The sequence below is a fragment of the Pyxicephalus adspersus genome, chromosome 6 (assembly GCF_032062135.1).
Source record: "Pyxicephalus adspersus chromosome 6, UCB_Pads_2.0, whole genome shotgun sequence".
NCBI classification, from domain to species: domain Eukaryota; kingdom Metazoa; phylum Chordata; class Amphibia; order Anura; family Pyxicephalidae; genus Pyxicephalus; species Pyxicephalus adspersus.
The window spans coordinates 6,844,704-6,860,847 of NC_092863.1; the positions used below are offsets into that span (position 1 = coordinate 6,844,704).

The window sequence follows — 16,144 nt, forward strand, 5'->3', positions numbered from 1 at the left end:
TAAAGAATTTGTGCTCAGGGATCGAATAAAACAGATCATAAACATTTTAAACAGTTTTGTGGTTTTACTGGTATTTTTAGTATTACACAGTATTTATATAGCGCCAACATATTACGCACCGCTGTACAAAGTCCGTAGTCATGTCACTAACTGTGCCTCAAAGGAGCTCACAATCTAATGTCCTTACCATAGTAATTCGTCATTATTACAGTCTAAGGCGAATTTGGGGGGAAGCCAATTACCCTAACTGCATGTTTTTGGAATGTGGGAAGAAACCAGAGTACCCGGAGGAAACCCACACAAACACAGGGAGAACCTGCAAACTCCATGCAGATAGTGTTAGGGTTGGTTCAGACTGCTTCAGGACTCAGTGATCCAGCACGGCTCCCTGCAGCTGGCACCATCCATGCTGCTTGGTCATTCGTACTGCAATGTTGTAGCATTTGCACATTGGACGGCTGGTGGTAGTGGGGTGGATAGTACTTTCCACAGCTGCCCCCATTCATTCCCCATGGGGCTGCATGAATTTACCATCTCCCCTGAGGCAATGCTTCTCTGGTATGGGGAGAAGCCATAACTGCACCACAACCTTTCCAATTCTATCGGCCGGTCATCTTCCTTTCTTGCTGGTCTTATCCCTTGATGGAGTAGTGGGCAGCACGGTGGCTCAGTGGTTAGCACTCTGACCTTTGCCAGGTTCGAGACTCGGCAAGGACTATCTGCATGGAGTTTGTGTGGGTTTCCTCTGGGTACGCCGGTTTCCTCCCACATTCCAAAAACATGCAGTTAGGTCAATCAGCATCCCCCTAAAATTGCCCTTGGCTGTAATAATGACATATGACTATGGTAGGGACATTAGATTGTGAGGGACAGCTAGTGACGTGACTATGGACTTTGTACAGCACTGCGTAATATGATGGCGCTATATAAATAATAATATTAATGTGGTACATTACAGGACAATGGCGGCCATTATCATTACTGCAGTATAAGTGGTGATGAAGGAGTGTGTTTCCTTTATTTTTAGCGCTGGAGAGATGCCGGAACCATCATGAGCAAAGGTTAGTCATTCGTAATGGTTCTTTTATCATCATGAAGTGCAAATTTTATTAATTTTGATTAATATTTTATGAATTTTCTCCCTATCTGCAAATGGATGGTAAAATTTTGTTGCTGGAAACAATTTTTCATGATTGTGACAGGAAAAGGAACGAGCTCTGTACACACTGCGCCATTTTGTTCTTTGGGAAAGGAAGGTGGAGGACGAGCAGGGGGCATTTCTGTTATGTCCTCCTCCATAGGATAATACAGCGGCCGTCCATGGCAGATCACCGCACACACGCTAGAAGAATGATATAATTTTTATTCATCATTGTTCTTATGTCCTCATCTTCAAATGTCAAAATGGAGACCATCAGCTCCTGTACATCTCTCTTGACAGGTCCTCTTTAACCATTGCTCACATATTACCTCAATTTCACCCCATTGGTAATTAGAAAAAGGGTCAGAAAAAGGTAAAAAGAAAAATTAGGTCAGTTTGGCCTTTTTTGTTTACAATTTAGTATTTTTTAATATTTTTTCAAGCTGCGTCTAGCTTTTCAGCACTTTTACAAGACATTTGCTCAGTTTTCAGTTTAGCAGCAATGGTGGTCTGAGAAGTGCCAATAATATGTTATCATTTACCTCCGAAATCTTTTTAGAAGTTACCTGAGGGTAGGTAGAAATCCAAAAAAGGGAATTCTAAATTTGAAAATCGCTACTTTATGGTACAAAGATAAGTCTAAGAACCCTGAGGCAGCTGTATCACGTGACCACACAGCGGAGCCATGTTCCCGCCAATTTACATTCGGCTCAGTTTGAGCTTTACCAAAATGGCGTCCAAGTCTTCTTTATTCCCCTCTAGTGACCGAAGGGTTAGACCGGAAGTTGGCAGGGAGCATTGTGGGAAAACGTTGTGGTCGATGCTGCTTGTGTAAGGAACATGGCGGCTTCCTCGTCTTCAGCACCCGGGCCCTCGGGAGCCGGGAACCCCGGTGGAGTGTCCGGCTTGACCGCCTCTATCACTGGCACCATGAACAAGAAGAAGAAGCCTTTCCTGGGCATGCCGGCCCCTCTGGGATACGTGCCGGGTCTGGGCAGAGGGTGAGACAACGAAGGGGCGCCACTGGAGGGAAATGGGGTGTGAGGGCAAAATGAGGAGAGGTGGGTTTGAGGGTAGACTATGGTATGGAACGTAGAGGAGGTTAGGAGGCGATACTGTGAGGTAATGAGGGGAACAGGGACACAGAGAACTATGGGGGCAATAAAGGGGTGATGAGGGCACTGAGGGGGGTGCAAAGAAATGGGGGGGCGGGGGTGAAACTGTCCGGCATGCTGGGGGACATTGCTGGAGGGTACACTGAGGGCATGACTGGTGGGGACACGATTGGTATCACTAAGGCTAATGCTGGTGGACTGGCAGGGGACATTGTAGGTATCGCTGAGGTTGTACCTGTTGGTGGTGCTGGGTGGCTGAGGGATACACTGAGGATGTTGGTGGCAGGGCACGCTGGGGGTGTCGCTGAGGGTGTTTCTGTTGGGGGGTGCTGCTGGGTAACTGGGGGATACACTGAGGGTATTGCTGGCGGGGACGCTGGGGGTGTTGGTTGTAGGGGACACTGGGGGCATCGCTGAGGGTGTTCCTGTCGAGGTGACTGGGGGATACGCTAAGGGTATTGCTTTCGGACTTGCAGGGGACACTGTAGGTATTGCTGATGGTGTTCCTGTTGGTGGTGCTTTCGCTGGGTGACTGGGGGATACACTAAGGGGTTATGCTGGGGGACTGGCAGGGGACACTGAGAATACTGCTGGGGCAGGGCACGCCGGGGTTGTTGGTGACAATGGACATTGTAGGTATTGCTGAGGGTGTTCCTGATGGTGGTGCTAGGGGTGTTCTTTGGTCACTGGGGGTGTTCCTGATGGTGGTGCTAGGGGTGTTGCTTGGTGACTGGGGGATACACTGAGGGTATTGCTGGGGCACTGGCAGGGGCCACTGTAGGTATCACTGAGGGTGTTGCTGGGTGACTGGAGGATACACTGAGGGTATTGCTGGCAGTGGATGCTGAGGGTATTGCTGGGGCACTGACGGGACGCTGGGGGTGTTGGTCAGGGCACGCTGGGGGTGTTGGTGGCAGGGGACATTTTAGGTATCGCTGGGGGTGCTGCTGGTTGACGGGGATACACTGAGGGGATGCGGAGGCGCAGGGGGCATGCAGGGTGATGCTGGTAGACTGACGGGACATGTAGGTTAGCAATGTTTTAGCCCTAGTTTATGATCATCTTGTTGATCTGCAGTGCCACGGGTTTTACCACCCGTTCTGATATCGGTCCGGCTCGTGATGCCAATGACCCAGTGGACGATCGCCATGCCCCGCCAGGAAAAAGAACAGTTGGGGACCAGATGAAGAAAAATCAGGCAGATGATGACGATGAAGATTTGAATGATACCAACTACGATGAGGTAATTGAAGAATTGTGTGTATTATGTGTATGGTGGTCTGAGCACACTGGGATGTAAAACTGCTAGTATAAAATATAAGGCTGATGTGCCCATGTATAACGCTGGGGAAAAACTGTAAAGTTTGTAGAACTTGTTTTCATGCGTTGTAACAAATTTAGATTCACACTGAAGCTTGAAACATTTTTTATCTTTACAGTTTAATGGTTACGCCGGCAGTCTGTTTTCCAGCGGCCCTTATGAGAAGGATGACGAAGAAGCCGATGCCATTTATGCTGCCTTAGACAAAAGAATGGATGAAAGAAGAAAGGAAAGAAGGTGAGTGAATAAATAATCATTGATGTGGTGATAGAAAGGACGTAATTAGTTACTCATTTTCTCTTTTAAACTATATTTTTGTTGAAAGCAAGATAACGAGATACAAAAGGAAACACAGCAATACACATGTAAAATACAGCCAGATTCACAAACAAAACATTCATACATCGTACATTAACTACTGGAGAAGAATTGTAAAATCTAGGGTACATCACCAATTGTTACCTTTGCCCCTTTTTTTCTGGTTTTCTGGGTTTTGTACATGGCTTCCTGCCCTTGCTCCTGTTAGCTGCACAGAATGCTAGGAAGTAAAGGATAGTACTGGTGGCAGGGAGGTAGAAATTTTTTTCTTACACTTCACATAGTGTTTTGTTTTACTGTGTAATAGATTGTTTATTTATTTATTTGGACAACAGAGAACAAAGAGAGAAAGAAGAAATTGAAAAATACCGTATGGAGAGACCCAAAATCCAGCAGCAATTTTCGGATTTAAAGGTAACTTTTTTAAAGTTTACATTGTTGCTTAGTAATGTGAAAGCAGCAACTTTTTTTTATTTGGATTCCGGTTGTTTTATTGTCCTTTATCAAGGCATCTATTGCATATATTTTTTCCTGTTTAGAGAAAACTAGCTGAAGTTACAGAGGAAGAGTGGTTAAGCATCCCTGAGGTTGGTGATGCCCGTAACAAACGCCAAAGAAATCCTCGCCATGAGAAGCTCACTCCAGTTCCGGACAGCTTCTTTGCCAAGCATTTGCAAACAGGAGAGAGCCACTCGACTGTTGATCCACGACAGACGGTGAGTGGTGATTACGAAAGTTCCTTCAATTCTGGCAGTTGTAGGGGAAGCCAGAATGTGTCTGGATAACCCCTGCAACTAACCCCAATCTTAAGCAATTATGGCAGGAGAGATGTTGATCAGGCAGGTAGGAAGGATTACTGCAAAAGGGACATAGCCAGTCCTTTTCTGCAATAATACCCTGCCTGATCCAATTTTTTTTTAATCTGAATCTTTATTTCTCCTTTAACTAGTCCAAATCCAAAACACACTTTGGCTTTACTAATACTTATTTTGTATTTGCATTAATTATTTTGGTAAACTCCCCTGGGGGTAATATGGGGAGCAGGTTTCCCTGCTTCAGTCAAGAAATATTAAATGAGCATGTGTTAACATTTAACTGAATGAAAATATTTGTTCCTTTGTGTTTACAGTTTTTTTTTTCTCAATTAAACTTATTAGAATTAGTCTAGGCAGGGGGGGTCAAGTAACATAAGCACATGACATTTAACAGAGAGGATTGGCTGAGGGGGTTTTTCGTTAATTAAATTTAGAAAGCTGTGAAGGGTATAAAAGGAGACGAGAACCAGTCAGAGGCCTGGTAGGATGGTTAAGTAAAAAGTAAACTAATATACAATTTTTTGGCACTTCTTGGCTTCCTGTCATTCAGATTCAGCAAAATAACTTCTCTACTAGTTGAGGATTAAGCTTTCCTTGGTTACCTTCCTGCATTTTCTACCAATTTTCCAATGCACATCCAATATCAAGTGTAGAGGTTAAAATTTAAAGTGGGAAGCTGCAAAGCTAGACCACAAAATTGGTGTCATCTGTCCTTGTTTTTCTTGATGGCAGGGGTGTAAAAAGTACAAAACTGACTGAATTACAATAATTTCTGAATCCCAAGAACTCCAGACGTGCATTTACAGTTTTGCTGTATTTTCTAGTACCCACTGGGTGCATGTAAACTAGCTCCACCTAAACCTGATGTCTTTACCAGAAATTAGTGAAAGAATGTTTGCAGCATATGACAAAAATACTGGGCCTTGCAGACACTGCTTCCATATTGCAATTAAATTCCCTAGAACCCCGGTTATCGGAGTTCCGGATAACCAGGGTTCTACTTTATTTAATTTAAATATGGGAGCAGTGTCTGCAAGGCCCAGTGTTTTTGTCATATGCTGCAAAAGTTTAGATAACTGGTACCCGCCAGCTCTGCTTTTTTGATTGCGCCTGCAGCCCTAGCTGGAGCTATGGCATGTGTTCTACATCCAAGAACACATACCACAGCTCCCCTAGGCCTGCAAGAGCTGTCGGGAGAGTAGAGCAGAGCTCTGCTGATTGCTCTGTTATTGGCTGAGAAAAGGGAAACTTCGATGACAATTCAAGCGTCATTATGGTTTCCCTTTTGGCAGCCATTCAGCACTAGAGGTGACTAGTGACAAGTCTCCCCATTCAAGCCTAGAATGCTTAATGGCTGAGAAACCCCAGTTAACTGGAAACTACACTTATCCGGAATCGGCCATACCCCATGGGTGCCGGACAACCGAGGTTCTACTGTATTATTTTTTTGGGGCATTGGGGTGGTGTTTGTTTTTTTTTTTTTAAACTTCATAATGAATTAATTATTACCCTGCTTTCTCATTTTGTTTAATTTAACATTACTTTCTTCTTTTAGCAATTTGGGGGGCTAAATACTCCTTTCCCTGGTGGTCTGAATAGCCCATACCCAGGAGGAATGACCCCAGGTCTGATGACACCTGGCTCTGGAGAATTGGACATGAGGAAGATAGGACAGGCCAGAAACACACTGATGGACATGAGGCTAAGCCAGGTGGGTATCAAAAGGAGACCCTAGCTTTATTTTTATTTTAACTCCAAAAAAAAGTTTACATCTGCTGACGAGACGAAATGTGTAAAATCGCCATCTATTTTCACTTTCAAGTGTATCTAGGTCTATTCAATAAAATGTAATATACTGCAGTTTACCAGTTTTTAGTTTGCTTTCAATGATTTACTGTTTTCAATAATGCACGGGTGATTAAACGCTCATTGGTTACTGGCAGATCAAAATGTTTTACCTAAAACAGCCTTAACATGTAATTTAATTTAACGTACAGTTTGTCAGGAAAAAAAATAATGCACAATATTTTGTTCTCTAACATATAATGACTTGCAGTTGTGTTCAACATTTTACAACGGTCACACGGTTCATTTTTAGCTTGCAAGTATGTACTTATTCGCTATAGTCATGTCTGGTTTCAGGTGACACGTATGTTTTATTTGGCGTGTGTTAACACAATGTTTTAGATATTTTTACATTTACAAAAATGAATGATAATATACAACCTATTCCTTTTTCCAGGTGTCTGACTCTGTGAGTGGCCAAACTGTGGTTGATCCCAAAGGTTACCTGACTGATCTAAACTCTATGATCCCTACCCATGGAGGTGACATCAAGTATGTGTTGTGATAGTGTGACAATAGTGCTATTATGTTTATATGTTGTCATTCGGCTAGCTAATCTTTTTTTCATATTTTCGCTCTCTAATCAGTGATATTAAGAAAGCCCGTCTGCTGCTGAAGTCTGTGCGAGAAACCAACCCACACCATCCGCCTGCCTGGATTGCCTCTGCTCGTCTGGAGGAAGTTACTGGCAAGCTTCAGGTGGCTCGTAATCTCATTATGAAAGGAACAGAAATGTGTCCTAAGGTGATTAGTATTTTTTTTTTTTTTTGGAAGAATTTTTCAGGTTTAAGATGCCCAACATTTTCAAACAGGCATGCCCACAATCCTGCTGATTTTCTTTGGGATGCTGTTGTGTGGAAATAGGTTCCAATGTTTTCTATTTGACTTGGGACCTAAGCAAAGGTTAATTGCTAGCTTTAAGATTTTTAGGTGCTTGGTGTAGTGTTATTTTACTCTATTTCTTAGGTTCAGTTGCTTCAATAATGTTGAAGCTCTGAGGTACCTGCTGCATCGTGTGCAAAATGTGAAATTCTTAAAGCCTATCAACAAAGGCCCTACCACTGTCAGCATCTGGTACCATAATCATGTTAAATTTCTGTTCTTTCTCTGTGTATCCAGTCACCCGCATAAAAGTACAGAAAATGACGTCTTTCAAATGCTTTCAGTGTTCTCCTTTTCTTTAAATTATATTTTACTCACTTTAAATGTGCCTTTTAGCTTGCTAGAAACTCGGGCTTTCTGAAGGCCACGTTCCTTACCCTCTCCCCTCCATCTTTCATGTTTCTGCTTGGAAAGGAGAAACAGAAAATAGAAGGGTGTCACTTGAGGTAAAGCCCCGAGTCTCCTGGGGCTACTGACATCACATCCAAATTTAATCACATCACCAGTCGGCAATCACAGGGTTTGTGGATGTCTACAAAATATAAATGAAACCTAAGAATGAAATAAAAGCACATTTTCATGGGATGATTTTTGGTTACCTGATTACTCCAAGAATAGGGTCTTTGAAGATTTTCTCCCCCAATTCAGTAGGTTGTTTTATTAAGAGGCATGTTATAAGGGTACACCTGATTTGGTAATGTTAGATACTGGGTATTCACGGTACTTTCTATCCCTCAACACCATAAAGCATTAAAAAATTGAGAATGATGGATTTTGCATTTTTTCTTTTCTTTTTAGTATTACGGGAGATTTGATAATCTAATAATAAACGTACGGCTATCATCTTGCCTTGGTCAGGGAGATCTGTATGCTTTAATGTTTTTTTTTTTTTTTTTTTTTTTCTTGGCCACAGAGTGAAGATGTATGGTTAGAAGCAGCCCGTCTGCAGCCAGGAGACACAGCAAAGGCTGTCGTGGCTCAGGCCATTTGTCACCTTCCACAGTCTGTCCGTATCTACATCCGAGCTGCCGAGCTGGAAACTGACCTTCGAGCAAAAAAGCGAGTGCTCCGGAAAGGTAATTGTACTATGATAAACATACCAACATCTGAAAGTTGAGATTGAGCATGGAGTTGGGAGTGGCTGCTGTGTGTAATGTTCACCTATGTGGCTTAACTGGAAAGTGTTGCTGAGTGTCTGCAGAATTGCTTTTACTATTTCTCAAGTAGTAAACTTTGTCCTCTCTGCACAGCTCTCGAACATGTTCCAAATTCTGTCCGCTTATGGAAGGCTGCTGTGGAATTGGAGGAGCCTGAGGATGCAAGAATCATGTTGAGTCGTGCTGTAGAATGCTGCCCTACAAGCGTAGAGGTGAGACTTATTATGTTTCCTATTCAGGTAATATTGCAGTGTGCAAAGAAGAGTAACCACCATCTTCTTTATTGAAGCCACTGCAAGATAGATTTTGTTTGATTACTAGGGTTTAGCTTTATGTTTCTTCTTAGTCAAAACCTTTCTAATGTCTTTTACTAATACCCAGTGTTTACCCCGTAATATTTTTTAAGCTGGTTAAGAAATTGTAGGCGGGTGGCAGGGTGGGTATTGTGACCCAACTCTTCAGTAGCCACCCAAAAACAGCCGGTGGTCACTGAAAAGTGCCGGGTGGTACGCCCAGCTAAAAGGGGCTGGAGGGAACACTGCCAATACCCTTAAGATTTTTGAAGTCCACTCTATATTGTCGTATTTTGTACATTTTGGGTAAATGGACTTCTTAGCAATTCCATTGCTAATGTATTTTAAGTGAAAGCTTAAATTATGCGAGAGAAGTGGTTAATGGCACTACCTGATAAAGCATAGATTTTCTTTAAACTTTTTTTCTCTTATCTTTTGGTGTAGTTGTGGTTGGCATTGGCCAGGTTGGAGACCTATGAGAATGCCCGCAAGGTCTTAAACAAAGCTCGAGAAAACATCCCTACTGACAGACACATTTGGATCACAGCTGCCAAACTGGAGGAGGCCAATGGCAACACACAGATGGTGGACAAAATTGTGGACAGAGCCATCACATCTTTGAGAGCCAATGGAGTAGAGATCAACCGAGAACAGTGGATACAGGTAAATGTGAATTATGCTTGTGAGAAATATGTAACAGGGATGAATGTTTGTGAAAAAGTACATCTATATAATTAGCTTGCTGATTTATTTGATGAAATTTATGAACTTCAGAATTACAGGTCTAAGAAAAGATATAACTTTTTTATATGTATAAAAATAATTGGTTTAAATTATGTAGAAATGCTTTCTTTTTCATACTTTTTTTTCAGACTTTACTATAAAATAATTGAAGGTTAGTTACATAGTAGGTTAGGTTGAAAAAAGACCATCAAGTTCAACCAATAGGGAAATAAACATATCCCCGATATAAAACCCTATAAGACATAGTTTGTCCAGAGGAAGGCAAAAAAAAACCCTGGTACAACTTGCTTCAACAGGGGGGAAAAAATTCCTTCCTGATTCCATGAGACAATCAGATGTTCCCTGGATCAAAAGTCACTGTTATTTTTACTTTAAAGCCTTAATCTCCAGTTATATTCTGTGAAATCATCCAGCTTTTTCTTAAAGCAATCTATAGTAGATGCTGAAACTACTAAGTAATTATATGTGACTATTAAAAAGCTGTTTTTTTCATGCTTTTTGATTCATGTGTAGGATGCAGAGGAGTGCGATAAAGCTGGCAGCGTAGTGACATGCCAAGCTGTCATCAGAGCAGTTATTGGAATTGGCATTGAAGAGGAGGACAGGAAGCACACATGGATGGAGGATGCTGAAAGCGTAAGTTTTTTGTGTAATGTAAGTTGGTTATGTTTTAAATAACCAAATAAACCCATTGTTTTTAATACCATGTCTCTATCATTTTTTTACAGTGTGTTTCCCATGGTGCACTGGAGTGTGCCCGTGCCATCTATGCACATGCTCTACAGGTGTTCCCCAGCAAGAAAAGTGTGTGGCTACGAGCTGCCTATTTTGAAAAGAATCATGGAACAAGGTGTGTGCAGCATCATATTAAATTGTACATAATTTTACTTCCAGTGACATCCCTCGCCATATCAACTTTTTCTTTTATTTGGATGGAGCAAATCAGTTTTAGAACCTTTGTCAGGATTTAATTGTTGCCTGTTTCCCCACTGGGAATGGTAACTCATTTAAAAACTCTAAATGTTGCAGCTGTGACCGGAGCAGGAGTTGAAGGGAAATCACCTAATGAGGCACCTGCTATGGTGACAACTGGTGTGATTGGGTTTCTCCCACTTAGGAAAGATTTTCTCTTCTTTCCCATAAAGATTAAAAGTGAAAACCTGACAGATGTTTAGCACCCTATTCCCATTTATAAATGAATACTTGGAGTTAGGATTTCCTCAGGCCCCGCTTTCTGCTTTCTGCTGTGGAAGTATTGTGTTTAATTTAGAAATTAATTTCTTAATTCCTTCCTCTGTCCTTACAGGGAATCTTTGGAGACCCTCCTGCAGAGAGCTGTCGCCCATTGTCCGAAAGCTGAGGTTCTGTGGCTGATGGGTGCCAAGTCTAAATGGCTGGCAGGTGATGTGCCAGCTGCTAGAAGTATTCTTGCCCTTGCCTTTCAGGTAAGCTTTAAGGTTGCACGCATTTTTTTAAAAACATTTGCTATTTTTATTTTGTGTATTTATTTGTTTAGAAATGCTGTATAACATTTTTCTTTTTTTTTTTTTTTTTTTTTAGGCCAATCCGAACAGTGAGGAGATTTGGCTGGCTGCCGTGAAATTAGAGTCTGAGAATAACGAGTATGAAAGAGCCCGACGACTGCTGGCGAAGGCTAGAAGCAGTGCTCCTACTGCCAGGGTACATTTTTTGTTTTTTTTTATGGGAAGAGGTATTATGACCCGTGCCTGTGTGAAATAAAAAATATATTGCTAAGCAAGCATATTAAATATTAGCGGTCATGTGATTGCTGCATGCTTGTTAATCAAACATCCCTTCAACAGCTGTTGATTATTAAAGTGCAGCTGTCATTTGCACAGGTGTGGCCATCATAATTCTCCTTCATTGTGGTATTTATTGTGACCCATTCAGGATTCCTGCCATCTAATACTGTCCTGCTCTTGTCCTTATTTAGGTCTTCATGAAATCTGTCAAGCTGGAGTGGGTGTTGGGGAAAATCGATGCTGCAATGGAATTGTGTGAAGAGGCGCTACGTCACTATGAGGATTTCCCCAAACTTTGGATGATGATGGGGCAAATTGAGGAGCAGAGGCAGCAGGTGGAAAAAGCCAGAGAATCATACAATCAGGGGGTGAGTGCTAACTCCTGTGTCTGTTTAATGCATTACAGGTCTTTGTGTCAGTTTTATAGTTGATAGCAGAAGCTTGGAAAGTGGGTATTCAGAGCAGAAATATTATTGTCATATATGTTTTCTGATTCAAAAGGCAACATAAAAATGTTGTAAAGGTGGACACTCTTGTTTTTGCAGCAGGAAAGGTTTTACTAGATTTTAGTATCCTCATGAAAGAGAAACCACTTACCATTGCACATATGCTGAAATATGCACAATGTGCAGGTGTATTTATGAAAGTTTCAATTTGAAAACATATATATACCAATATGTAAACAAATTTATGAATGTTAGCACTTTTTTTGCTATGTTAGTTTCTGGCTTGTCATGACAGTGCCTTCACGGAAAACAGGAGATCATATGTGAGTGCACGAGGGTAATGCCATATTTCAGGTGTCCTATGACCTGCTAACTCTGCCTAGGTCGTCCTCCCGTATATTTTAATAGGTCCTCTCTAGTCCTTGGTGTCTCTGACTATAGCAAGAAACAAAAATGTTGAAGTTGTCAACCACTAAATGCTGGCCCTCATGATAAAAAAAAAAATCAAAGCTTTAAATGCCAGATATATATGATTGACTGATTGTCTGTCATTACCTGCATGAAGGACCTAAGTAATTACCATATTATGATTTCTTTCTATGCATGTTTTCTGTGTTGCCATATTGTAATTTTCTCCAGTTTCTTACTTCAGTTTTATGTTATTAAATGGTTAAGTTTTTTGTACTTGTGTTTACATCCACACCTTGCTTCTTTTGTTACAGCTGAAGAAATGCCCACATTCTATTCCACTGTGGCTATTGCTTTCCAGACTGGAGGAGAATGTGGGCCAGTTGACCAGGGCCCGGGCTATCCTTGAAAAAAGTCGTCTGAAGAATCCAAAGACTGCTGAGCTATGGTGAGATTGGCCATTCTTTCCTTCTTTAATTAGATTGTCTGAGATCTTGGTTACTGTTAGTATGCATAAGCTGCCACAAGAGTTCTGTTTGTATTGCATGACTGCTAACTGCTCCTTTCTCTGCAGGTTGGAGTCAGTACGTCTGGAGTTCAGGGCTGGGCTAAAGAATATTGCAAATACCTTAATGGCAAAGGCTCTGCAGGAGTGTCCTAATTCAGGTAAAACCTAGTAAATATTTAGTGGGGCAAATTCATGGAATTATTTCAAATAAATGGGAAATTATTTTACCTGCATGTGAGAAACGTTTTGTGACTTTTCACAGGAATTCTTTGGGCAGAAGCCATATTCTTAGAAGCCAGACCCCAAAGAAAGACAAAAAGTGTTGATGCCCTCAAGAAGTGTGAACATGACCCCCATGTACTACTGGCAGTGGCCAAGTAAGTGTCTGACCTACATTATTTATTCATAATTAAAGTGCTGTAAAGACTTGGTAGTAAGAGAAGTAGTAAGAACTTTTAGTTGAAAAAATATTTGTATTTATTCCCAAGATCTGACATAGAAAAGTAGTACCAGAGACTGCAAAGTCAGACCATACCTTGCATTCAGCCCATGCTAAAACAACAGCCCTATATTTGACTTGTTGGCGGTTGTGCTGGACCTATGCATAAACGCCACTTGTTCCAAACTGAGAGCAACAATCCACGTCTGGAGTTCTGGCAGGGTAAAGGCTTTTCTACTCTGACCATAGCAGCTTTCTGAAGAAATAAATCTGAGACTTTGTACACCCTCTGCATACTTCCTCTTACATATTTCTAACCTAAAGTTTCATTGGGCATTAAAAGTTGCTTCAATCTGTACCCCTAAATTATTCTCCTCTCTTAAGCTTGTTGATTGTAATTTGGATAAGTTTTAGTACATTGTACAAATATTATGTTGGACTTTTCTTGTAAGCCCATTGGAGCACTGCATGTTGGCTGACAGATCCATTTGTGTAAGGTCTAACTTGGATAAAAGAAATGGTGACATTTACATGGGCCTTTTACAAAAATGCACAAACTGTAGTTCATTGAGGTACCTCAGAACGCCAAACCAACTTTACTGGCACACCTCAACTCAATGCTCATTTGTTTTCATAACACTGCACTGAAGCATTTTATCCGCACAAAGTGTTATATCCCTGACTCAAACCATTCTTTTTGCTTATTTTCTTATCAGGTTATTTTGGAGTGAGCGGAAAATTTCAAAAGCACGTGACTGGTTTCACCGCACAGTGAAGATTGATTCTGACCTTGGCGATGCCTGGGCAACATTCTATAAATTTGAACTGCAGCATGGCACAGAGGTGAGTACTTAGGGCTTCCTTTGGTTTATGTAACCTATGAAAACTTATACATTTAAAAGTATTTTAAAGGGCTTTATTAGTTTCCACTAGTGACTGCTCATGTAAAAGAGTAGAGAGATGTTTGTGGCTACTTTGTGCAGAAGCTCTGTGAAAAACTACTGCCTCTTCCTCACCTCCATCTTTAATTACAATTGCCGAGCATTTCTTAAACACGGCAACTGTAAAATGTACTATGGGGCCCAGTACAGTACAGCAGATACCAGTGTTCATTCTGACAGCCCTTAAACTGTGTGGTCTTCATGTAAAGAGGAACTAAACTAAAAACTGCCCAAAAAAACAACTCACTTACCTTCAATCCCGCAGGGCAGTCTGATCCATCCGTGGGTATCTTGCATCTGGCCCCACGTCATCCCGGCATCCGTCCTGGAGCCGGTGCTTCAGACGCCGCCATCTCTTCTTTTCTGGATTCTTCATCCTATGCCACCCGACCCAGGTGCGAGATCCGGTGACATAGGATGAAAAAAAATTTGCATGCTCAGTGAGATGGGCAAATTACATAAAAGGGTTGTCTACCCTTTTATGTAAAGTGAAAATTTTAAATTTAGGTACGCTTTAACTCATAAAATACAGATTGCGGTGGAAAATTTTTAATGAACATAGAAGCTGATCATGTGACACATTCATATACTTACATGTACTTTTTAATTTCAATTTAGGAGCAGCAAGAGGAAATCCGTAAACGCTGTGAAAATGCAGAACCGCGTCACGGCGAGCATTGGTGTGGCGTATCTAAGGACATCAAGAACTGGCAGAACAAAATCGGAGAGATCCTTGTCTCGGTGGCTTCTAAAATCAAGAATACTTTCTGAGGCGCTATTTGTACAGGGGTGCCCCACCATGTCATATTGTTTGATAAACTTGTGTATTTTATTTTTTATATATATATGGTTAGGGATGGGATGCCCTAATTTATGTTCCCTAATCCTTTTTAAGACTATTTTAAGGCAGTGCATTTGGGGGCAGATAATCTTAGTGGTTTGTGTCTCAAAACCCAGATAATTCTTTGGATTTTCTGTGAAAATTCTAAAAGATGGGATCGGCTATGCCTACAAAATGTTAAAGAATAAAACTAGCTGTCATTCAACTTACTGACCACTAGGAGGGGGCAAAGTTGTAGTTACCCACTGTTAATAGATAGCAGACAAAATTATGTTGGCTTACTTGACAAATATTTTGTGTCTAAAATCGTATTGTACTGTTTATCTGAGTGGGAAGACACTTCTCCAAGTGTTATGTATTTGGTATTTTGCTGTAAAGATCATCACATAAAATATGTCAACCAAATCTTGTATGTGATTGCGAAAGATTTTTTAATATAGGAAACTATACAAAAGGTTTTTTTAACCACTTTTTTCCAAAGTTTTCTGAGATCAGAGACCGAAAACTTGCATTTTTATATAAAAGATAGTTTTTGTTTTTTTTTTCACAGTAAAGTACAGTTACCAGTTGTCCCATCTGTATTTAAGAAATGTAAATGGCACGTGATGTGCTATTTTATAGATATAATTGGCTCTCTATCATCCTGTGTAAACATTAGAGTGGTGGACTACTGCGCATACATGAAAGCATGGAGTCCTATGCACATGTACAGGTGAGGGATAATGGATAAATTTACTTTACTATGGAAGTTTACTTATCCTCTAAATATTTTTTAAACAAAACCAGACAGAGTTTACCCCACTAACCTGTCAGGTTTGCGGTGGAGTTAATTGGCTTTTTGTCCTAATCGCCATTGTCTCCAGGGCTAATGTAATGGGAAAATCCAATCTTTTACAATTGTCTCCAAAGCAGGAAAGTAAATGAAAGATTGATTGGCTTGTTCTGGAGACAAATGTCTGAGGGGGGATTTCCCTTGCTTCCTATTGTCTCAAACCTATCTATTTTGTTTTATCACTCTTGACTCTGCAGAACTAACGATTATTGTTTTGGTTATAAAGTTTATAGTACAGTAAGTAAATCTGAGTACAGTAAGATTTATTGCTTTATATTGCAACCTATTGTTCTGCAGCGCATGATCATAGGGCTGCCTCCACAATTCGGTGTTGG

The 16,144-nt window shown here is 41.0% G+C and overlaps 1 protein-coding gene across 1 annotated transcript; it reads left to right on the top strand.

Annotated features, from left to right (window-relative positions):
- The first annotated feature begins 1,929 nt into the window (after positions 1-1,929).
- PRPF6 (pre-mRNA processing factor 6) lies at positions 1,930-15,382 on the top strand. Its single transcript, XM_072414364.1, has 21 exons — positions 1,930-2,142; positions 3,334-3,499; positions 3,696-3,814; positions 4,231-4,309; positions 4,435-4,611; positions 6,266-6,421; positions 6,953-7,047; positions 7,143-7,299; positions 8,351-8,513; positions 8,688-8,806; positions 9,332-9,550; positions 10,145-10,267; positions 10,360-10,481; positions 10,938-11,076; positions 11,192-11,311; positions 11,586-11,762; positions 12,563-12,696; positions 12,823-12,914; positions 13,019-13,133; positions 13,912-14,038; positions 14,755-15,382. Exons 1-21 carry the CDS (start codon positions 1,982-1,984, stop codon positions 14,905-14,907), a joined length of 2,913 nt encoding a protein of 970 aa, XP_072270465.1. The 5' UTR covers positions 1,930-1,981; the 3' UTR covers positions 14,908-15,382.
- Positions 15,383-16,144: the final 762 nt, after the last annotated feature.

Excerpts from the sequence above, each read along its gene's own strand:
- PRPF6 (XM_072414364.1), top strand. The coding sequence starts at position 1,982 with ATGGCGGCTTCCTCGTCTTCAGCACCCGGGCCCTCGGGAGCCGGGAAC. Across the intron at positions 12,697-12,822 it reads CCAAAGACTGCTGAGCTATG|GTTGGAGTCAGTACGTCTGG; the intron begins GTGAGATTGGCC and ends CTTTCTCTGCAG. Across the intron at positions 12,915-13,018 it reads GCAGGAGTGTCCTAATTCAG|GAATTCTTTGGGCAGAAGCC; the intron begins GTAAAACCTAGT and ends GACTTTTCACAG.